General features: G+C 49.8%; 5 protein-coding genes across 5 annotated transcripts; all 5 read right to left on the reverse strand.

Moving 5' to 3' along the window:
- Positions 1–149: 149 nt before the first annotated feature.
- Positions 150–3,784, reverse strand: PtrM4_151320 (uncharacterized protein; the record flags this gene model as incomplete). Its single annotated transcript, XM_066110088.1, has 2 exons — positions 150–1,377; positions 1,548–3,784. The coding sequence occupies 2 exons, from the start codon at positions 3,782–3,784 to the stop codon at positions 150–152; spliced, it is 3,465 nt and encodes a 1,154-aa protein (XP_065960071.1).
- Positions 3,785–3,832: 48 nt separating this feature from the next.
- PtrM4_151330 (Retrotrans-gag domain containing protein) lies at positions 3,833–5,029 on the reverse strand (the record flags this gene model as incomplete). Its single annotated transcript, XM_066110089.1, has 1 exon — positions 3,833–5,029. One exon carries the CDS (start codon positions 5,027–5,029, stop codon positions 3,833–3,835), a length of 1,197 nt encoding a protein of 398 aa, XP_065960072.1.
- Positions 5,030–6,190: 1,161 nt separating this feature from the next.
- On the reverse strand, positions 6,191–7,675 carry PtrM4_151340 (uncharacterized protein; the record flags this gene model as incomplete). Its single annotated transcript, XM_066110090.1, has 1 exon — positions 6,191–7,675. One exon carries the CDS (start codon positions 7,673–7,675, stop codon positions 6,191–6,193), a length of 1,485 nt encoding a protein of 494 aa, XP_065960073.1.
- Positions 7,676–8,410: 735 nt separating this feature from the next.
- Positions 8,411–9,655, reverse strand: PtrM4_151350 (uncharacterized protein; the record flags this gene model as incomplete). Its single annotated transcript, XM_066110091.1, has 2 exons — positions 8,411–9,046; positions 9,110–9,655. The coding sequence occupies 2 exons, from the start codon at positions 9,653–9,655 to the stop codon at positions 8,411–8,413; spliced, it is 1,182 nt and encodes a 393-aa protein (XP_065960074.1).
- Positions 9,656–10,780: 1,125 nt separating this feature from the next.
- On the reverse strand, positions 10,781–13,311 carry PtrM4_151360 (Dimer-Tnp-hAT domain containing protein; the record flags this gene model as incomplete). The annotated part of the gene is made up of 2 exons (XM_066110092.1): positions 10,781–10,960; positions 10,987–13,311. The coding sequence occupies 2 exons, from the start codon at positions 13,309–13,311 to the stop codon at positions 10,781–10,783; spliced, it is 2,505 nt and encodes an 834-aa protein (XP_065960075.1).
- Positions 13,312–17,636: the final 4,325 nt, after the last annotated feature.

Raw genomic sequence — 17,636 nt, forward strand, 5'->3', positions numbered from 1 at the left:
CCAGATGCTATTTACAGTCAAGATGAAGAAAGAAGGTAAGACGCGAGCGGCGAGCCCGCTTTGTTTGGGTTGGCGCACGGCCCTCTCGTTGCCGGGGAAGCGACTAGGCTCGCAGCCTAGTCATGTGACTTAGGGCTCAGCCCGTTACATTACCCCCCTCCTTTCCCTTTAGCGTGTAGTTTTTTCCATTTCTTCCAAGCGTCAGTCTTTAGTACGTTGCTCACTGGTTCCCATGTCGGTTCAGTATAGTCCACCCACTTCACATATGCCTCCTTGATTCCTTTCCCTCCTTGCCCTATTGTCCGTTCGCCCAGAATACGCTCAACCAGCCATAACTCGTCTCCATCTATAAGTATAGGCCCTGGCTGAGTGTCTCCAACTTTCTGCGATGGGAAAGAGTCGTCAGGCGCGTAGCGAAGCAGGTCTACGTGAAAGACAGGATGGATTTTTCCCGGAACGTCAAGCTTATAAGAGTGGGAGTTGACCTGCTTCAAGACTTTATACTTTCCATGCAACCAGTCTAGCTTCTTGGAAGGTCGTGTTGTCTTCACGTTTCTAAGGTTTAGAAACACCCAGTCTCCCTCCTTGTATTGGGGCGCTGCTGTTCTTGTCTTATTAGCCTGATGCTGCTGTTTCTCTTGTGTCATCGCGATCGCGGCTTGGGCCCACTCTGTTGCATCTTGGAGTCTTTTGAGGAAGCCTTCTGCTAGTGCTTCGCCATCTTTCTTTGGTCGGTCCTGAATAGTTCGATCCTCTACTAGCTGAATAGGTTCATTGTGATATCCGTGCATGAAATAGAAGGGGCTTAGGCCAGTGGATGAGGCCTCGCGGTTGTTGATTGCTCCCATAACGACAGGTAAAAGTGCCAGCCAGTTTTCTTGCGTGTACGTGGCCCAGATTCGAATCATCTTTTCAATCTCTTGATTCATTCGTTCTGTTGCACCATCGGTTTGCGGATGGTAGGCAGTCGACAGGCGTTGCTCAACGCTAAGGAGCTTACAGAAATGCTTCCAAAGATCGCTAACGAATTGTGGTCCTCTATCGCTCGTAATTGCCGTTGGAATACCGTGAATAGGATAATGCCGTTCGAAAAGTCGTTGTGCTACGGCTTGTGCCGAGATATCGTGCATACCTTCTAGTTCAATTCCCTTTGTCAGCCGATCAGTGACCACCATACAGTTCGTTGCGTTATCCCGTCCAGATGGCGGCAAGTCGGTAATGAAATCGATTGAAAGTTCCCCCCATATACGTTCTGGGATCGGTAATGGTTTAAGGAGGCCCTTCTTTGTTTCTCTCCATATCGTATTCCTTCCGCAAATCTCGCAGTTACGGACAAAGCGTCGCACGTCGCTTGCTGCACCTGACCAGAAGAACTGCCTTGATAAGATTGAGTAGGTAAGATCTCGTCCGGGTGGCCAGTAATATGCGAGTCGTGAATATTTTGAATGATTCGCGTGCGGAGTGGTTCGCAGTGAGGGATCCATGTCCGGTCTCGAAATCGTAACAAGCCTCTCTCGTCTAGGGTGCATTCTGCTATACTCACTAACTTCTCCTTCTGAAGCTTAGTAGGGAGGTTCCTCTCCTTATTTGCTACTAGTGTAGTAAGCTCCTGATAAAGCTTATCTTCTTGGCGGCTTCGGTGCCACAGATTCTGCATCTCCTGGTCCTCAAACATGCGTATCTCCTTTGTGAAGTCAATCTCCTCAGACGATAGAGACTGGATTTGAACACTCCGCAAGTGCTTGCTCTGGAAGAGACGGATAAATCGAGACCGTATTCGTTCATCGTCATAGTTGGCGGGTAGGTCTTGTTCTCGTCGTGATAGGGCGTCGGGTTTTCCCATAGTCTTTCCAGGTTTCCATTCCAGGGAGAAGTCGAATCGTGAGAGAAACTCTGACCAACGTACTTGTCTTTCAGACAGCTGTCGTTCGCGGTAGAAGTATTGGAGGTTCTTGTGGTCCGTCAGAACTGTAAACTTCCTAACCATACGTAGTTCAGGAGCCCATGCTTCTAAGCAACGAACAATAGCTAGAAGCTCCTTGTCATGAATTGGATAATTGGCCTCTGTTGGTGAGTGCTTCTTTGAGTAGTAAGCAACGGGTTGCCAGTTGTTGTTCTTGTCCTTCTGCAGCAATAGGCCGCCAGTTGCATGTCCTGAGGAGTCGGCTTCTACTAAGGTGTCCTTCTCTGGATCAAAATGGCCGAGTATTGGTGCTGTAATGAGAAGTTCCTTAATCGTTTCAAATGCTTGATTGCAAGCCTCGTCCCAATGAAAAACCATCTCTTTCTTAGTTAGGTTGATGAGCGGTTCAGCAATGTCCGAGAAGTTCGATATAAAAACTCGGTAGAAGTTGGCAAAACCAATAAATGCTCGGATAGCCTTAACTGACGTTGGTGTAGCCCATTCGCGGATTGCGATAATCTTTTCAGGGTCAACTCGAATACCCACTTCTGCTTCCACAATGTACCCGAGGTATTTGACTCGTTTAGTCTCGAACTCGCACTTGTCGATATCAATCTGCAGTCCAGCGTCTATAAGGCGTTGAAGAACCTTTCCAACCTTCTCTCTGTGATCCTGAAGCGATCCTGACGAGTAGATTAAGATGTCGTCAACGTAGGCTGAAACAAAGTCGTCAAGGTAATCCTGTAGAACACCATTTACGTAGCGTTGAAATGCGGCTGGTGCTCCTGTTAGTCCGAAGGGAGCAACCCGCCATTCGAATAGGCCGTATCTTGTTCGGAAAGCTGTCTTCCATTCTTCTCCTTTGGCCACACGGATCTTGTGGAAGGCTGCGATAACGTCAAGTTTTGTGAACCATTTAGCTTTAGCTACATTTCTCAGTGTTTCTGTGAATAGAGGCAGAGGGTAACGGTCCTTCCTGGTGATGTTGTTCAAGCCTCGGTAGTCAACGCAAAATCGGATGCCCCCTCCTGGCTTTTTGACCATCAGGACGGGTGCAGCTGCGGGAGAGTTACTTGCGCGGATAAAATCCTTGTCTAACAGCTCGGTGAGAGTTTTCCTAAGCACTAGTAACTCTTCTCGGCTCATGCCGTAGAGCGGACCCCATGGAATGGTCTTCTCGTTTCCGTCTTGATCCTTTTCAATCTCAATGTGGAGATCAACGCCTTTACGATGTGGGGGAAGTTTCTCAGCTAGGAAATGGTCGAAAGCCTTCAGCCATTGGTGGTACTGGGGTGGGAGCTTCGTCTTTGGATCGGATCGTTTGCGCGGTTTCAAAGCTTTCTCAATGTCGGCGATGGAAACAGCGAACAGTCCAGTGTCGAGCGCAATACCGTCTCCTTTGTTCTTCCTACGGCTTCTTCTCACCTCTGCCATGAATGCGGAAGCCATCACCTGAGTAGCCTTCATTAGTGGTGGCTTGTATGACGCTTTCTTGTGGTTCCATGCGCGGATGTTTGACGCGCCGATATCTAGGCAGCCTTGTTTGGCCGAAATTGTGACGTCGGCATCTTCTAACCAGGGCTTTCCTAGGATCACGTCGTAAGTTAGGCCAGGTACAACGTAGAAGAAGACGCGTTTCTGCTGGTGGCCGTCTATGTCTATCGAGGCGTAAGTAACTGTATCTAGGACAGTACTTGGTTCTGCGTTCTTCCCAGCTGCTTCCTCTAGCTGACGCGGGGCTATCTTGATTGATGGCAGTCTCAGAGATCGAAAGAGTTGTTCATTAATGGCAGAATAGCAAAGGCAACCTGAGTCAACAAGTCCAGTGACAAAGTCAGTTCCATTAAGTCTAACGTCCAGTACAAAGGGATCGCTATCCATCTTTTGCTTTCCGGTCTCTTTCCATTCTTTCTGAGCTGCCGCGTGTTCCTATTGCTCTGCTTCGGAGTCTTCTGGATCTTCCTCCTCTACAGCTGCCTTGGTGACCACAGTACTCTTTGCTGTCTTGACGCTAACGTGAGTTGGTCGTAGAGCGGCTGCTAACGGGCATGTAGCTATTCGGCAATTGTTGCGGCCGCATCGGAGGCAGCGTCGTTCCTGGCGTCGAGCATCGATTTCCTCTTGGTTGACCCATTTTGCTCGTTTTCCAATAAGTTCTCGGTCTTCGGGACGCCTAGATGGATATCCATTCATGTTGGTCTTGCCGCGGAGGCCGACAGCGTTCACTTGGGTAGTTGTAGGCTGCGTAGGTTCCCATTCCATCATGTCTTCAGGGGAAACTGCTGTGAGCGTGGCATTATTTGATTTTGCTGGTGGTTCATAGGTTAGTGCATTTTCAGCAGTTCGGCTACCGTAACGGCGGGTTGTTTTCGTCCATTGGCCGAACAACTCCATGTCGTTGCTAAGATCTACACACTTCTGAGCGAACCTTGCGTATGTGCTTGTTTCTGCTCCTGATGTACCAACAAGCCTATCCTTTATCCTACCACTTAATGCGTTGCGTAAGTAGGATATCTTCGTATGCTCAGGCCAGCTTTCTGCGTCAGCGTTGGCCATCTCTTTCTCAAACCGTGGATAGAAGGAAATAAACGTCTCGTCGTCCTTCTGGCGTATAGAGTAGAGGTTCTGAATGGCTTTCTCCTTCCGATTTCGTTCGCCGTAGAGGAGTTCAAGGCGGTCAAGCAGCTTGAAAGGGTTTGGCGATTCTTCTTTAACTTGTATCTCGTAGTATGTTGTAACGTTGGTTTTCGCTGCCCCATCAAGACGCATGTAGACGTAGCGTAGCTGAGCTTTTAGGCTTCCAATAGCTTGCGCGTCTTCTTCGATCTTGCCCTCCATCTCTAGCTTCCATCCTCGCCATTGTGATTTGTTTCCACCAAACGTAGGCGGGTGGGGTAAGCTGTGCCGCGGCTTTGGGGTTATAGGCACAGATGTGTTCGAAGTCTCGGAGGTTGGCGTTGGATCAGTGGTGGCGTCTGTATTGTGACCAGGCGTTTGAGGTAGCTCGTGCGATGGTGCTTCCAGCCTCTCCATCCTAGTGCTCATGTCTTCAAGTCTCTGTAGTAGCGACTGTAACAGCTGGTTCGAATCGTTCGTCGTCATGTCAGTATCCCCGGGGGAGCTCATTATAGCGGTGCTTTGGTTGCTGCGTGTTCTGCGTGTTCTGCGTATTCTGCGTATTCTGCGTATTCTGCGTGTTCTGCGTGTTCTGCGTGTTCTGCGTATTCTGCGTGTTCTTCTTGATCTTGACTGTATGTGAACGGTCTGTAGGGACTGTATTCCAGCTACCTAGTCCAGATGCTATTTACAGTCAAGATGAAGAAAGAAGGTAAGACGCGAGCGGCGAGCCCGCTTTGTTTGGGTTGGCGCACGGCCCTCTCGTTGCCGGGGAAGCGACTAGGCTCGCAGCCTAGTCATGTGACTTAGGGCTCAGCCCGTTACACTTAGTAATTTGTACGAGGTACGATTACATTACCATCTAAACGGTATCAAATCTATCAAACTTTCAAACAAACAATCTCCTAAAACACTTTAAAACTAAGCAATTCAAATGCAACTCCAAGTTTTATACAAACAAACTGTTGAGAATATCTGGGTTCAGTCCAGGGTAGAAGGTGATTGAGAGTCACGTGATGTGCTGGTGTGGCAGGCACTGCCCGGTGGGCAATGGCACCCACCACAACAGCAAAAGTAAGAGAGACACTCAACACGACAGTAAATACAATACGTTGCAGCCACTCCGCCTTATCCCTCCTCCCACTCGGTTATCCACAGTAGTCATACTACTAGAGGGACCTTGTTCCAATACAAACCAAATTAGTGTCCAAAGTTTGTTTGATTTGCTTAATGACAAGTCTGCCGACATGCCTGACCAGAAGAAGTCTCGGGCAACTATCTTGTAGGTAATCTCTCTGCCTAGGTGACCAGCGGAGAGGGAATCGTGGACCTTGCTAATTATTCGGGTGCGCAGGTTTTCATCGTTCGGCACCCATCTCCTTCCTCGATAGAGCAACTCTCCCTGATCGCTAATCGAGCACTCCGCAATCGAGCACTTTACTCCTAAGCTTAGGGAGAACCTTCGTTCCTGCCCCAGTACAGCTTGCGTTGCTTCTTGGTACTGTCGGTCGTCCCTCAGCGCTTCTCGCCATACTCTCTCGAGCTCATTTTCTCGGGCTCGGTCTTCTCCTTGTTCAGCCGGGTCTTTTGGTTCGGCTTGTTCTTCGAGCGTCTCTTGCTCTAGTTCTTCTAACCGTTCTTCGGTCGGGCTTAGACTATCTCCTGCTCGTCCTACACGGATTTTGCTGACATAACCCAGCCTTGTGCTGAGTCTTCTTCGTCCTTACTCGTTTCCTTATAACAGTAGGACGTTGGTTTCAATACTTGGATGACGCGCTTCCGTAGGCGTTCATCCTCTGCGTCTTCTGGCAGGTCTTGTTCTCTTCTCGAAAGGGCGTCGGTCCTTACGTTCTGCTTTCCTGGTCGGTACAGGATCTCCATGTTGAATCGGCTTAATAGGGCGGCCCAGCGGATCTGACGCTCGTTCAGCATCTTTGGCTTCATAAAGTACTCAAGGTTCTTGTGGTCTGTAATAACCTTGAACTTCTTTACCGAACGTAGCTCAGCATCCCATTCCTCAAGACAACGAACCACCGCCAGCAATTCCTTGTCGTGGATCTCATAGTTGCATTCTTGGGCGTTATTCTTCCTTGAGAAGTACGCGCAAGGACGTAGTACTCCTTCCTCGTCGTACTGGGATAGCACTCCTCCTGTTGCGTAGCCAGAAGAATCGCATTCCAAGACCGTGTCGCGTTCGGAGTCGAACGTTGCTAGGACGGGTTCTGTAACGAAAATCTCTTTTAGGCTATTAAAGGCGGCCTGTTCTTCCTTCCCCCAAGTGAAACTTACGTCGCCTGTTAAGCGAGTAAGGGGGGCAACAATACTAGAGAATTTTCTGATAAACCTTTGGTAGAAGTTCGCAACCTCGAGGAACGATCGTACACCTTTTATTGTCTTAGGCGCTTCCCAGTCTCGAATTGCCTTAACCTTGTCTGGGTCCATCCGAATACCCTTGCCCGCGTCAATAATAAACCCTAAATACTTTGTCAACGTTACTTCAAACTCGCACTTCTTGATGTCTACAAAGAGTCCGGCGTCCTGGAGTTTACTAAGTACCTTTCGGACGTGGTCTTGGTGTTGTCGTAGGCTACCATCTGTGTAGATCAACACGTCGTCTAAGTAGGCTGAGCAGAACTCGCCAAGATACTCTCTTAGGGCCCAGTTAATGTACCGTTGGAAGGTACTTGGCGAGTTTGCCATACCAAAGGGGGTAACCAACCACTCAAATAAACCGAAGCGCGTTCGGAAGGCTGTCTTCCACTCGTCACCTTCTGCGACACGGATCTTGTGGAAGACTGCGATCACGTCTAGCTTAGTAAACCACTTAGTCTTGCTTATATTGTTGAGTGTCTCTCGGATAAGTGGTAAGGGATATCTGTCCTTCCTCGTAATGGCGTTTAGCGCTCGGTAGTCGATACAGAGCCGGAGTCCTCCTCCTGGTTTCTTCGCAAACAAGACTGGTGAAGAGGCTGGTGAGCTGCTCACACGGATAAACCTTTTTTCAAGAAGAGATGTAAGCTCCCTTCGGAGCACTAATAGTTCCCCTCTTGACATGCCGTACAGCGGGCCCCACGGGGGCTGTGGCTGCTGACCATCTGTCAGATTGAGGCGAGGCTTTGCTTCATGATCGAGCCGATGGTGGTTGGGGAAGGACATGAGACCCCCAAACCAGGGCTAGCGCCGGGACTTAGCACTGCCAAGCCCGAGGCGAGGCCACCTCCCACAGACAGAGCCGTAGACAGAGACAGACAATAGACATCTCGACCCCATCCCATAAAAATCTGACATCAACAGTGCTATTATCTGACAGGTGTGCCCACAACCGTAGACAGAACCACAAGACAACCAACCATCAAAATTATTATCATCATTAACGTGTTTCCCATGCGAGTCGGCAACCCAAGCGAGTCGGCAGCTCTACCCCACCGACACGCCTGCGCGACGACGCCGCGCAACACCACAATAATATTTTATGCTGTACGCAATAGTGAATTATACCTCAGATTCTTCGCTATCATCTGCATCCTCTATTTCTACCTTACAGGTGCGGGAATTGTGCCCAACCTCGCCGCAACGGCCGCAGTGCCTCTCAGCGCGCACCCTCTTCGCAGGCGTTTCGCCGTCCTTACGACTACTACCCTCCCTCTCAGCAATTAAGTCTGATACCTCGCCAACTGTTAAGGTCTCGTCTACCCGTATATACCACCTTTTACGGCTCTTGCGCTTTGTAAGCTCTTCAATTGCGCATCGCATACGCGCCTGTTCCTCCTGCAGCAACACCATATTATGCGCTATCTGCTGCGCGCCTTTACTCAGCTGCCGTACCTGCTCATCAAGAGAATTTGCAGAGGAACCTGGGCGCCATTGCATCCTCTGTCGAATGAGCGTAGTCTAAGCTTCTAGCTCTTTGGCGTTGCGCGGCGTCTTCGCCTCCCACGCGACGTCGTCGCGCTGTGGTGGAGTTGGCGTGCGCAACCTCACATCAAGCTTCGATAACACTGCATCTGGGTTGAATGGAACTAATCCAGCGCCTCTAAACCCTGCGCGAGCGTTCTCCTTAGTAAATGTCTGCTCGTAGGCAGCTTTAAAGGCTGGTAGGAAGGTTTCCTTGCTGATGTGGTGGATGTGGTTGCGCGCCAAGGCCGAGATGCCGTCGCCATAAGAGCGCTTCAGCGGCGCGAAGCAGGCGACGTCGAGGGGCTGTAGCAAGTGCGATAAGTGAGATGCCATGCAGAGAGCGATAATCTTGTTCTCCTTGCAGTAGTCCTGGAAAGCAAGCGAGCAATGGCTCTCGTGGCCGTCAATAATGAGCAGCCTGTACGCTCCTATAGACTTCGCATGCGTATCGAAGTGTTTAAGCCAGTCAAGCGCTAGATCGTTGCTCGTCCAGCCATTTGGACTAACTTGAATAACCCAGTCGCGTGGTATACCTAGATCAAACCAGGTAGAGATCAGGACCTTGCCAGCAAAGATGATAAAGGGTGGGATGCGCTTCCCCGTCGCGCCGACAGCTTGTACCAGGGTAGTCTATTCGCGATCGCCGGGCTGTAGTTTCTTTGCTTTCCCAGGCTTCTCTGAGCCTGTAACTACAAGCTGAGACGTGATCTTGCCCATTAAGAAGCCTGATTCATCAAAGTTCCAGGTATCCTCATCAAGGATACCGTACTTCGCCTTTATTGATTGAACAAGCTCGAACCAGGGCAGTATAAGCGCTGGGTCTTCGCAGGCAGCTCGCTGGCGATCGTACGGACGGCTCCAGCGCTTCTTGAGCTCAGGTGTGCGCTTAATAAAGTTGTCAACCCAGTGCTTGCCAACAGGCTTCCCACCCCGCTCTCTAAGCAGTCTATCAGCTATATCTCGTACAAGAGCCTTCGTTAGCGGTACGTCACGTAGACTTGCTTCAAGTACGCTCTGTAGAATCACCTCCTCTTCTAGCTTTGTAAGGCGCTTTGAGTTCGGTTCACAGTCGCGTCGGGCGCGTCGTCCAGCGCGTCGGTCTTGGATCGTTGTTCGGGGGACGTTATAGATCTCAGCAGCGCGTTTTACACTTTGAATTTGCTTTGAATTAATATCAGAGATAGCAAGGTATATATCTCCTTCGTTGTAGGACATTTGGACGTTGCGTTGTTGAGACATTACGCGTTGTTGCTAGGAAGGCGTGTTGGTGGGGTAGAGCTGCCGACTCGCTTGGGTTGCCGACTCGCATGGGAAACACGTTAATGATGATAATAATTTTGATGGTTGGTTGTCTTGTGGTTCTGTCTACGGTTGTGGGCACACCTGTCAGATAATAGCACTGTTGATGTCAGATTTTTATGGGATGGGGTCGAGATGTCTATTGTCTGTCTCTGTCTACGGCTCTGTCTGTGGGAGGTGGCCTCGCCTCGGGCTTGGCAGTGCTAAGTCCCGGCGCTAGCCCTGGTTTGGGGGTCTCATGTCCTTCCCCAACCACCATCGGCTCGATCATGAAGCAAAGCCTCGCCTCAATCTGACAGTTGAAGATGAGAGCGTACAGACGCTGGGTTAGACTAGCGCGACCCGGCATCTGTGAGCGCCAATCAAATCACAGGAAGTCTTGGCACCCCCTAGGTGTGCCCACAACCGTAGACAGAACAACGACAGAATCAATCATCAATATTATCACCATCATTACCTATTTCATCAGTATTCCAGATGAGAGTGAATATCTGACACTAACCCAGCATCTGTACGCTCTCATCTTCGACAGTGCTATTATCTGACAGCTATCTGACAGGTACACACGTGACCTGTACCCTCGAACAAAAGCATGCGATGCGATTCTGTGTGGTTAACGTTCTATGATAATTGGCTCTCACCTAATTCTGCATCATCATGAGTTGTCACGGTTTGGTGATGGGACGATGCCTATCTGAGACTAGCGCTATTTATGGTCACTCACCTACATAAACTTTCCATAGCTTCTACAATAGAACCTAAGTCAATCCTCAACTTCTTCCCTATGTGTTGCGGTTTGTGAGGCAAGGGTATTGCGCATGTCACGTGTGTTGTCCTGGCGCTCCTCCCTCCCCTCCATGAGCACCTTCTCCTCTTACCAGCATCCACAGATGTCAATGAGCAAGCTGAGCGAGCTCAGCCAATTGGCTTGCTCAGCCAATTGAGCGGAGGCCAGCAGCTCGCTCGGCTCGCTCGGATTGGCTGAAACAGGGCTGTCAGCTCGCTCGGCTTGATGGGCTCAGTCCCGATTAGGAAAGTTATATAGAAACCTTGGTGTTGAGTTTCTCAGCTAATATCCCACTTATGTACACCGTATTTCGCGTCCATCTCCTCATCGCTGATAGCCTCCTTTACAGGCACCTCACCACTGCCAAATCCAGCTCTTATCCATCGTCGATCGCACTGTATTGCTGCTAGAAGTTGCGGAGAAATGCTGCGCCGACGGGGCTCGAGGAGGTCACCCAGCTCGCTGAATAAGCGCTCACACTCACAGCTTGAGCCTGGGATTGATAGCATGTCGATAGCAAATTTGCTAAGGCTGGGTAGCGATCGCGGAGTCCTACCCAGTATTTTATAGGGTCGACGCCCTCGCTAGCGATCGGTTCGCTGCGTTTCCAAGCCTCATATTCATCCTCCTCGTTCTCCGTAAGCCCTGCAGGCTCAATAAAGCTGTTGATAGCGTCGTCTATATCATTGTGCCTGACTTTGGGGCGTAAGCGCGGCTTCGGTAAGCTTTTGTACTCCGCCCACAAATGTTGAAACTTGCGGTTGCTGCTCTCTAGCCAATCAGGCTTATCCGCCCACGCTGCGTCAAGGTAGCTTTTGTAGCGAGGATGAAGGATTGTAGCAGCATAGTAAGCTGGCGAGAGGTCGAGCTTGTTGTAGTACTCGCGGGCTTTAACTAGGGCAGCGCGGAGGTTGATAGCAAGGTGGTCTTCGGGTGACTCTGTATGCTCATCGTGAATGACGTCTTCATAGCTTTGCAAGCGGTCCTCATAGACTCCAAGTAAGTATTCAAATACTGGAATAACCTCAGCGATTGCTCCAAAAGCACCGCTTTTGCCGCGGCCTTCAAGCCGTTTTGTAGCTTGTTTCAGTGGCCTGAGCACATCAATATACTCAGCAATCACCTGCCAGTCATGGGCATTGATCCCATCAGACCTCATCCAATCCGGCGCTGCAGGCAGCTTGTTGTTACGACTTCGGGCGTACGCGTCTTCAGTTTCAATCTTCTGAATATGGTAGTTGGCGTACCCATTAACCGCTAATTGCAACTCAACAGCGCGCTCAAAACACGAAACGTAAGAGTTCCAGCGAGTAACAACTGGCTTGACGGGCTCCTTGATTTTGTGCTGTTCTGTTGGCGCGTTGACAGGCTGGTCCCTAATAGCGAGCTTCTGATACTTCTCAAAAAGAGCGTACTGTTGTGGTGTTTTGATGTAGTTGATAACCGCGAGAAGCACTCCTAATGGTCCATCGCCTCGCCAAGTAGCCATGTTCTCAGCTTCGTTCACGCGCTCAGTCTCCTCGTTGTCGTAGGACTCTTTCTCCTCACCCCAGAGTAGCATCTGGCCAATGAGATTAAGCGTATGAGGACCGCAGCGAAGGCGACGCTCGGTAGCGCTGAAGCCCATCTGCAAGGCGAGAGTGTTGATCGTGGTGTTGTTGTTATGTGCGTTGTCGAGGACGAAGTAACCGAGCTTGCCCACAGTGATTTCGAACTGCTTGAATATTGCCATCACGACCTCAGCCATGGCCTCGCCGGTGTGGGCACCTGTCAGTTGTGGGAGCGCAATAGGCAAGTCCCTGAGCTCGCCAGAGCTATCAACGTAGTGGGCGACGATACCTAAGTAACCGCGCTTGCCACCTTTTGTCGTCCATCCGTCAAAGCTTATATGGACTTTGCTCATTGATTCTGAAAGGCTTGCGACAACCTTTGGTAACAGGTAGTTGTACAGGCGTATAACGTATCGTGAGACGCTGTTATGAGATGCCCACAGGGCTCGTTCTGCCTCTACGCTAGCTAATTGTATCATATTGCGAAAAGACGATGATTCGAATTGTGAGAGTGGGAGGTTGTTTTCGACGAGCCAGGTGACGGCCGCAAGCCTAAACTCTTGTATATTGAAGTTGGTAAGCTCGTTGGCAACAGCCTGAGAGCAGCCCTTCTGAAGGGCGCGTTCGAGGAGAGTTTCTTTCCGAGGAGCGACGGTAGTGCGCTTACTTGGAGGCTTCAAGCCATGACCTTTCTTGTCTTCTCCGAGATGACGTGCTGGCGCTGATGGAGACTGCGAGACGTCATGTATGCCACGGCCAACAGTAGTGAACTTGTGCTTATAGCAATAGTGGCAGATCCACGTGACTTTTGCGACGTTGCTGCGCAAGGCGATGCGATAGCTATGGCTGTATACCCAGCTTGCTCGGTTCGAAAGTGATGTGGGCGGCTTGCAGTGCTTTGGGTAGCGACTCCAATTAAAGCCGTCGTATTTGTCCTCTACCCATACGAAACCCTCGTCGACAGCCTCGCTAGCTGCTCCTGAAGCTGCAACAGTGGCATGCTCGCTGCCCTCAGGTGGTGGGATGATTGTCTCTTCGGCGCGCGACTCTCGGAGGGTCGCTTCAAAATTTGGTGCTTGTGGCGCGGCGACGAGAGCTTGACGCGGCGACAGCGGTGGAGGAGGTGGAGATGGTGAGAATGGCCGAGTATCGACTAGCACAGGTTGGCTGGCAGTCCCGCGATGACGCGCTGCGACTCTAGGGCGCTTCGAAGTTGTCGCGATTTCTAGAGCATTAACGCGTGTTCTTTTTGCTGGCATTATAGCAACGGCGAGGTAGATAATAGCTGCAAATAGAGACGCGTTGATGGAGTATAGGTGAGTGTGGTGGGTGATAAGTAGTAAGTGAAGTGTCGCAGAAGGAGAATATTGTTGCCAGGCCGTTAGCCGGAAATTTAGTAGCTTATTTGCTAGAAATATAGCAAAAAAGAGTGTATTTTAGGTTATAACTAGGTTTCGAACTTACGCACTACACCTAAAAATCATCGTGAGATTGCCCCTCCACCAAGTCCTTCAGCCCCAAGTTTCCAACCGCCCCATCCAACCAAGCTAAGCAAGCTGACTGAGCGAGCGCCTATCCCTAAGCTCGCTCGGCTTGCAAGCGCGCACTGCGCGCTCAGCTCATTCGGCTTGGTCAAAACGTCCAAGCCGAGCGAGCTGAGCGAGCCGGCTCGCTCGTTGACAAGTATGCCAGCATCAGAGATATATCATGTAAATAGACCCTGATTATGGCTACATATAAGGTGGCCATGACAGCACAACAGACAACACAACACAATATACTCTGATTACTGCCTCGCGCGGTTACACTTTGATTGACTGCATTCACTGCAACACTATGTGTACGGTTCACCCACTCCAACATGAGTTGAAGCAACAATGCTAGACAGAACGCTGAAATGCGCTTAGCACGGACAGAAATTGATTCGACAGACGGTAACAGGTGGGAGTATTGACTTAGTATTGATATCATCACTCATACCTACTTCTGTCTTGTCGAGACGCGGTGAGAGCCTTCACTAGTATTCACGGTGAATCAGGCTTCCCGTGCTCTGATTGGCCAGGCACTGATTAGTCAGCTGCTCCGTGCGCGCACCATAGATATTCTCCCTCCTCCCGTAGCTCCAATACAACAAGTCCACACACGTTTCTCCACCTTCATCAGCACCGCGGCCCAACATCTGTCTAAGCACAGCATGTTCATGCATAAGGGCCCACCAAATGAGCCGGAAGCTCACGGCACCTTGATATGACCATGCATAAGGGCCGTGCTTTTGAATACAGAACCGGACCGAGGGCTACCCTGTAACGAGCTTCCCAACGCCTGGCTCGGCTCAACGCCCGATTTAGATACTCAAACAGTAATGAAACTTGCGGCTATAGGGCCTCTTACAATGGCCATTATCACATAACTTTCTAGTATAGGTAGGCGTCTATACAGCTTGGGATGATACATAGCCACCCGAATCTAGCGGGAGGGGTAATCGAATGTTACAAACGAACAAGAGATGCCCCTGGAGAGTGCAAGAAGCTCGGTTGGTGGCTAACCGACGCAAGGAACGAAAGAGATGATCGGCGCGGTGCGCTAGGATCACGTGACTGCTGCCACGCCAAGGCGGAACCTAAGGGGGATGGCAACTGCCACTGGCAGGGGTAGATATCAGTGATGCCAGGCCTCAGCCGTGATGGTCACAGAACAGAGCCAACAAGTATGTAGATGTGGAGGACTGTCTTTGTGCGCTTGTTGTAGTCTATTCTCATGCCTAGGTTCTTGCCTTAGCCAGATTGATACTTAGTTATTCTATCGCTTACATAGAACTTGATTGTTAAGACCAAACATCTGCTACCCCGCATCGTCGCCAGACAACCCACGCGAAGCTTCAACATTAAGTCTTACCTGCCTTGGCGCGAGCCAGGATTACAAGAGCAGTATAGCCCCTAGACTCCGCAACAATCAATTCAATCCGGTCACTCTCCTAGACCCACTTACCTATCTAGGTAGGGCTTAAACTCCTATAGGTAACTACTAGGCTTAAAGCGGTAATCAATCAATCCAATCTGAACCTTCTAGGACCCACTTAATTGATTGTTGCGGACTGTGATAGCCCCCTCCGTGTAAAGTCTACTCAGGCACCGTGGCGTGACCGAAGAGACCCCGGGACTACATAGCTGCTGCTGCACTAGTGATTAGCGCACGAGCTTCTGCTCCTGTTGTGGGTAGAGAGCCTGTCGATTTTGAGCCTTGTGGCTACATGAAGTTGATACACATTGATGCCTTCGCATGAGTGTTGTACTCTCAACACCATATCTTTTTGCAATCTACGTATAGCTAACCTTCTCACCAGGCTTTCAGAATTGAATGACTGCAAGCGCAGCCCTAGTTGGTTTTATATTTATCGAGTTATGCTGTCTCAAAGTCGGGTAGCTGTTTGGCTGGAGCGCGCGCTTCGGGGCGAAACCCGGTAAGTCTGGGAATGGCAGAGCGTTTTCCGGGACAATCCTAGTATTGCTATGTGCTGGAACAGCGATAGCTGCTGCAACGGGCTTACTGTACATTAGAGTTTGGAGGAACGGCTCAGACCTTGTCGTAAGCTCTGATGCGTTGATGATGACGTGATGCCATTGTATCCGAGCCCCTTATTAGAAATCGAATCAAACTAATCATGATTGTGTAATAACTACAAGCGTTTAGTCTCTATATCTCGAGTCTCTACACAATGAAGTACATATGCTAAGGGTGGTGAATGTGCTGTCTTGTGTCATTGAACAAAACTCTCTAAGCTGTAGGTTTATACATGCCGAGAAACAGACCAAGTTATCTGGGCATGTCCATCTAACTGTACAAGTCGTCATTAGCTTACAACTGTGCCACCATATCTGATATGGGATCTTGGTAGATACTGGAATAACCACCTTGTTACAGTACGTACACTCTGATGCACTGGCAGTTTCCGCTTTTTGCATGCCACCTAGCTTTTATCCCGCGTAATCCATCGTCTAGCCTAGTGCACACTTGCCCAGAAGGTCATAGGCTCTACAGGTGTTAAGTTTCGATCGGTCCGGAACATTCGCGGATGAACGACTGAAGGCATTGCTGACAAGAGCTAGCGCTATTCGGATAAGATCATGGTCAGACGAGAGAGGCTTAGCGTGAGATGAGAGATTTATTGCTTGCAAGATCCGGAAGCCAGACTCCGCAACAATCAATCGATTGACATGATTGATTCCTATATAGGTTAAAGAATTACTTCATTAGGCAGCCTTTAACCTAGATAGGAATCAATCATGCCGATCCGATTGATTGTTGCGGCTTCCGGCGGAAGCCGCAATGTACCGTAACAAATAGCCTGTAGATCTAATCTTACATACGTCCGGAACTTCCGTGATGTCGGCCCTGCTATATCGCTTGCCGCCGACTCGTACTGGTACGGCCCTAGTAGAGTAGCGTGCGTCTTGAACAATCATAGCAGTCGTTGAAGGACTTTTGCACCACTTGGTGTTGTAGCCATCATTTGCTGTTTTGGCTGAGATAAAGGCGAAGCTCTATATGTCGCGTGCTATGTGCTGATACGTGGATCACATGGCAACAAGAGCTCCCTCTTCGAGCGGTCCGAAATACATCCGTGATGCTGGAGATTTTGTATGCCAATTAACGTCCGTCCCTCTGCGACGAGAAACCCGGTGGTCCGAGAACAACTAATGAGAGCGCAAGGATGGCAGGTTTTACAACATAGCGTTGTGTCTCATTGGCTGTTCTCAGCCTACCGGGTTTCTCGTCGCAGAGGGACGGAAGTTACCTTTGCTTTCACCCTGTCCTTGACACGGGCCTTTGGACCACAGTCCGCAACAATCAATTAAGTGGGTCCTAGAAGGTTCAGATTGGATTGATTGATTACCGCTTTAAGCCTAGTAGTTACCTATAGGAGTTTAAGCCCTACCTAGATAGGTAAGTGGGTCTAGGAGAGTGACCGGATTGAATTGATTGTTGCGGAGTCTACTTTGGACAATTCTGGACATCAAAGAACCTACCCTGTTAGGGCCGTAAAACGGCCCTTCTGATTATTACGAGCCGCATGTTGTCAGACTCTATATGACGCGTCCCCGCATTAGCTTTAGAGCAACATGATTGGACCATGTTAGCCTCGAGGCGGTACTTAGGCTGAGGGTGCTAGATTGATGATACTCAATCTTGTCTCTGACAAAAGATCTACTTTCCATGTATTACAGATGCCATGAGTTCTCAAGCAACCGCTTCTCGTACAAAACTCACTCGCCGGAGAGGTGCATGTCAAGAATGTCGCCTGAAGAAGGTTCGGTGTGCGTTGCACTGCTTCCCACCCTGGAAAATATATACTAAGGCCACTATGATAGGTAACGGAGAACGCCCATGCCAAGGCTGCAAAGTAATGAATTACTTAGTATAAACTACTGCTGAAAGCTGATGGTAACATAGAAAACCACGACTGCGTGTGTCTACATGCATACCCGACGCTTACAGGGCTCTCGAGGCTCCATAGATGGTTCAATCACACCTAGTCATGACATCCTCCCCAGTGTAACTTCGCCCTTACACTCAACGGACAATG

This window comes from Pyrenophora tritici-repentis, chromosome 9, assembly GCF_003171515.1.
Source record: "Pyrenophora tritici-repentis strain M4 chromosome 9, whole genome shotgun sequence".
Lineage (NCBI taxonomy): Eukaryota > Fungi > Ascomycota > Dothideomycetes > Pleosporales > Pleosporaceae > Pyrenophora > Pyrenophora tritici-repentis.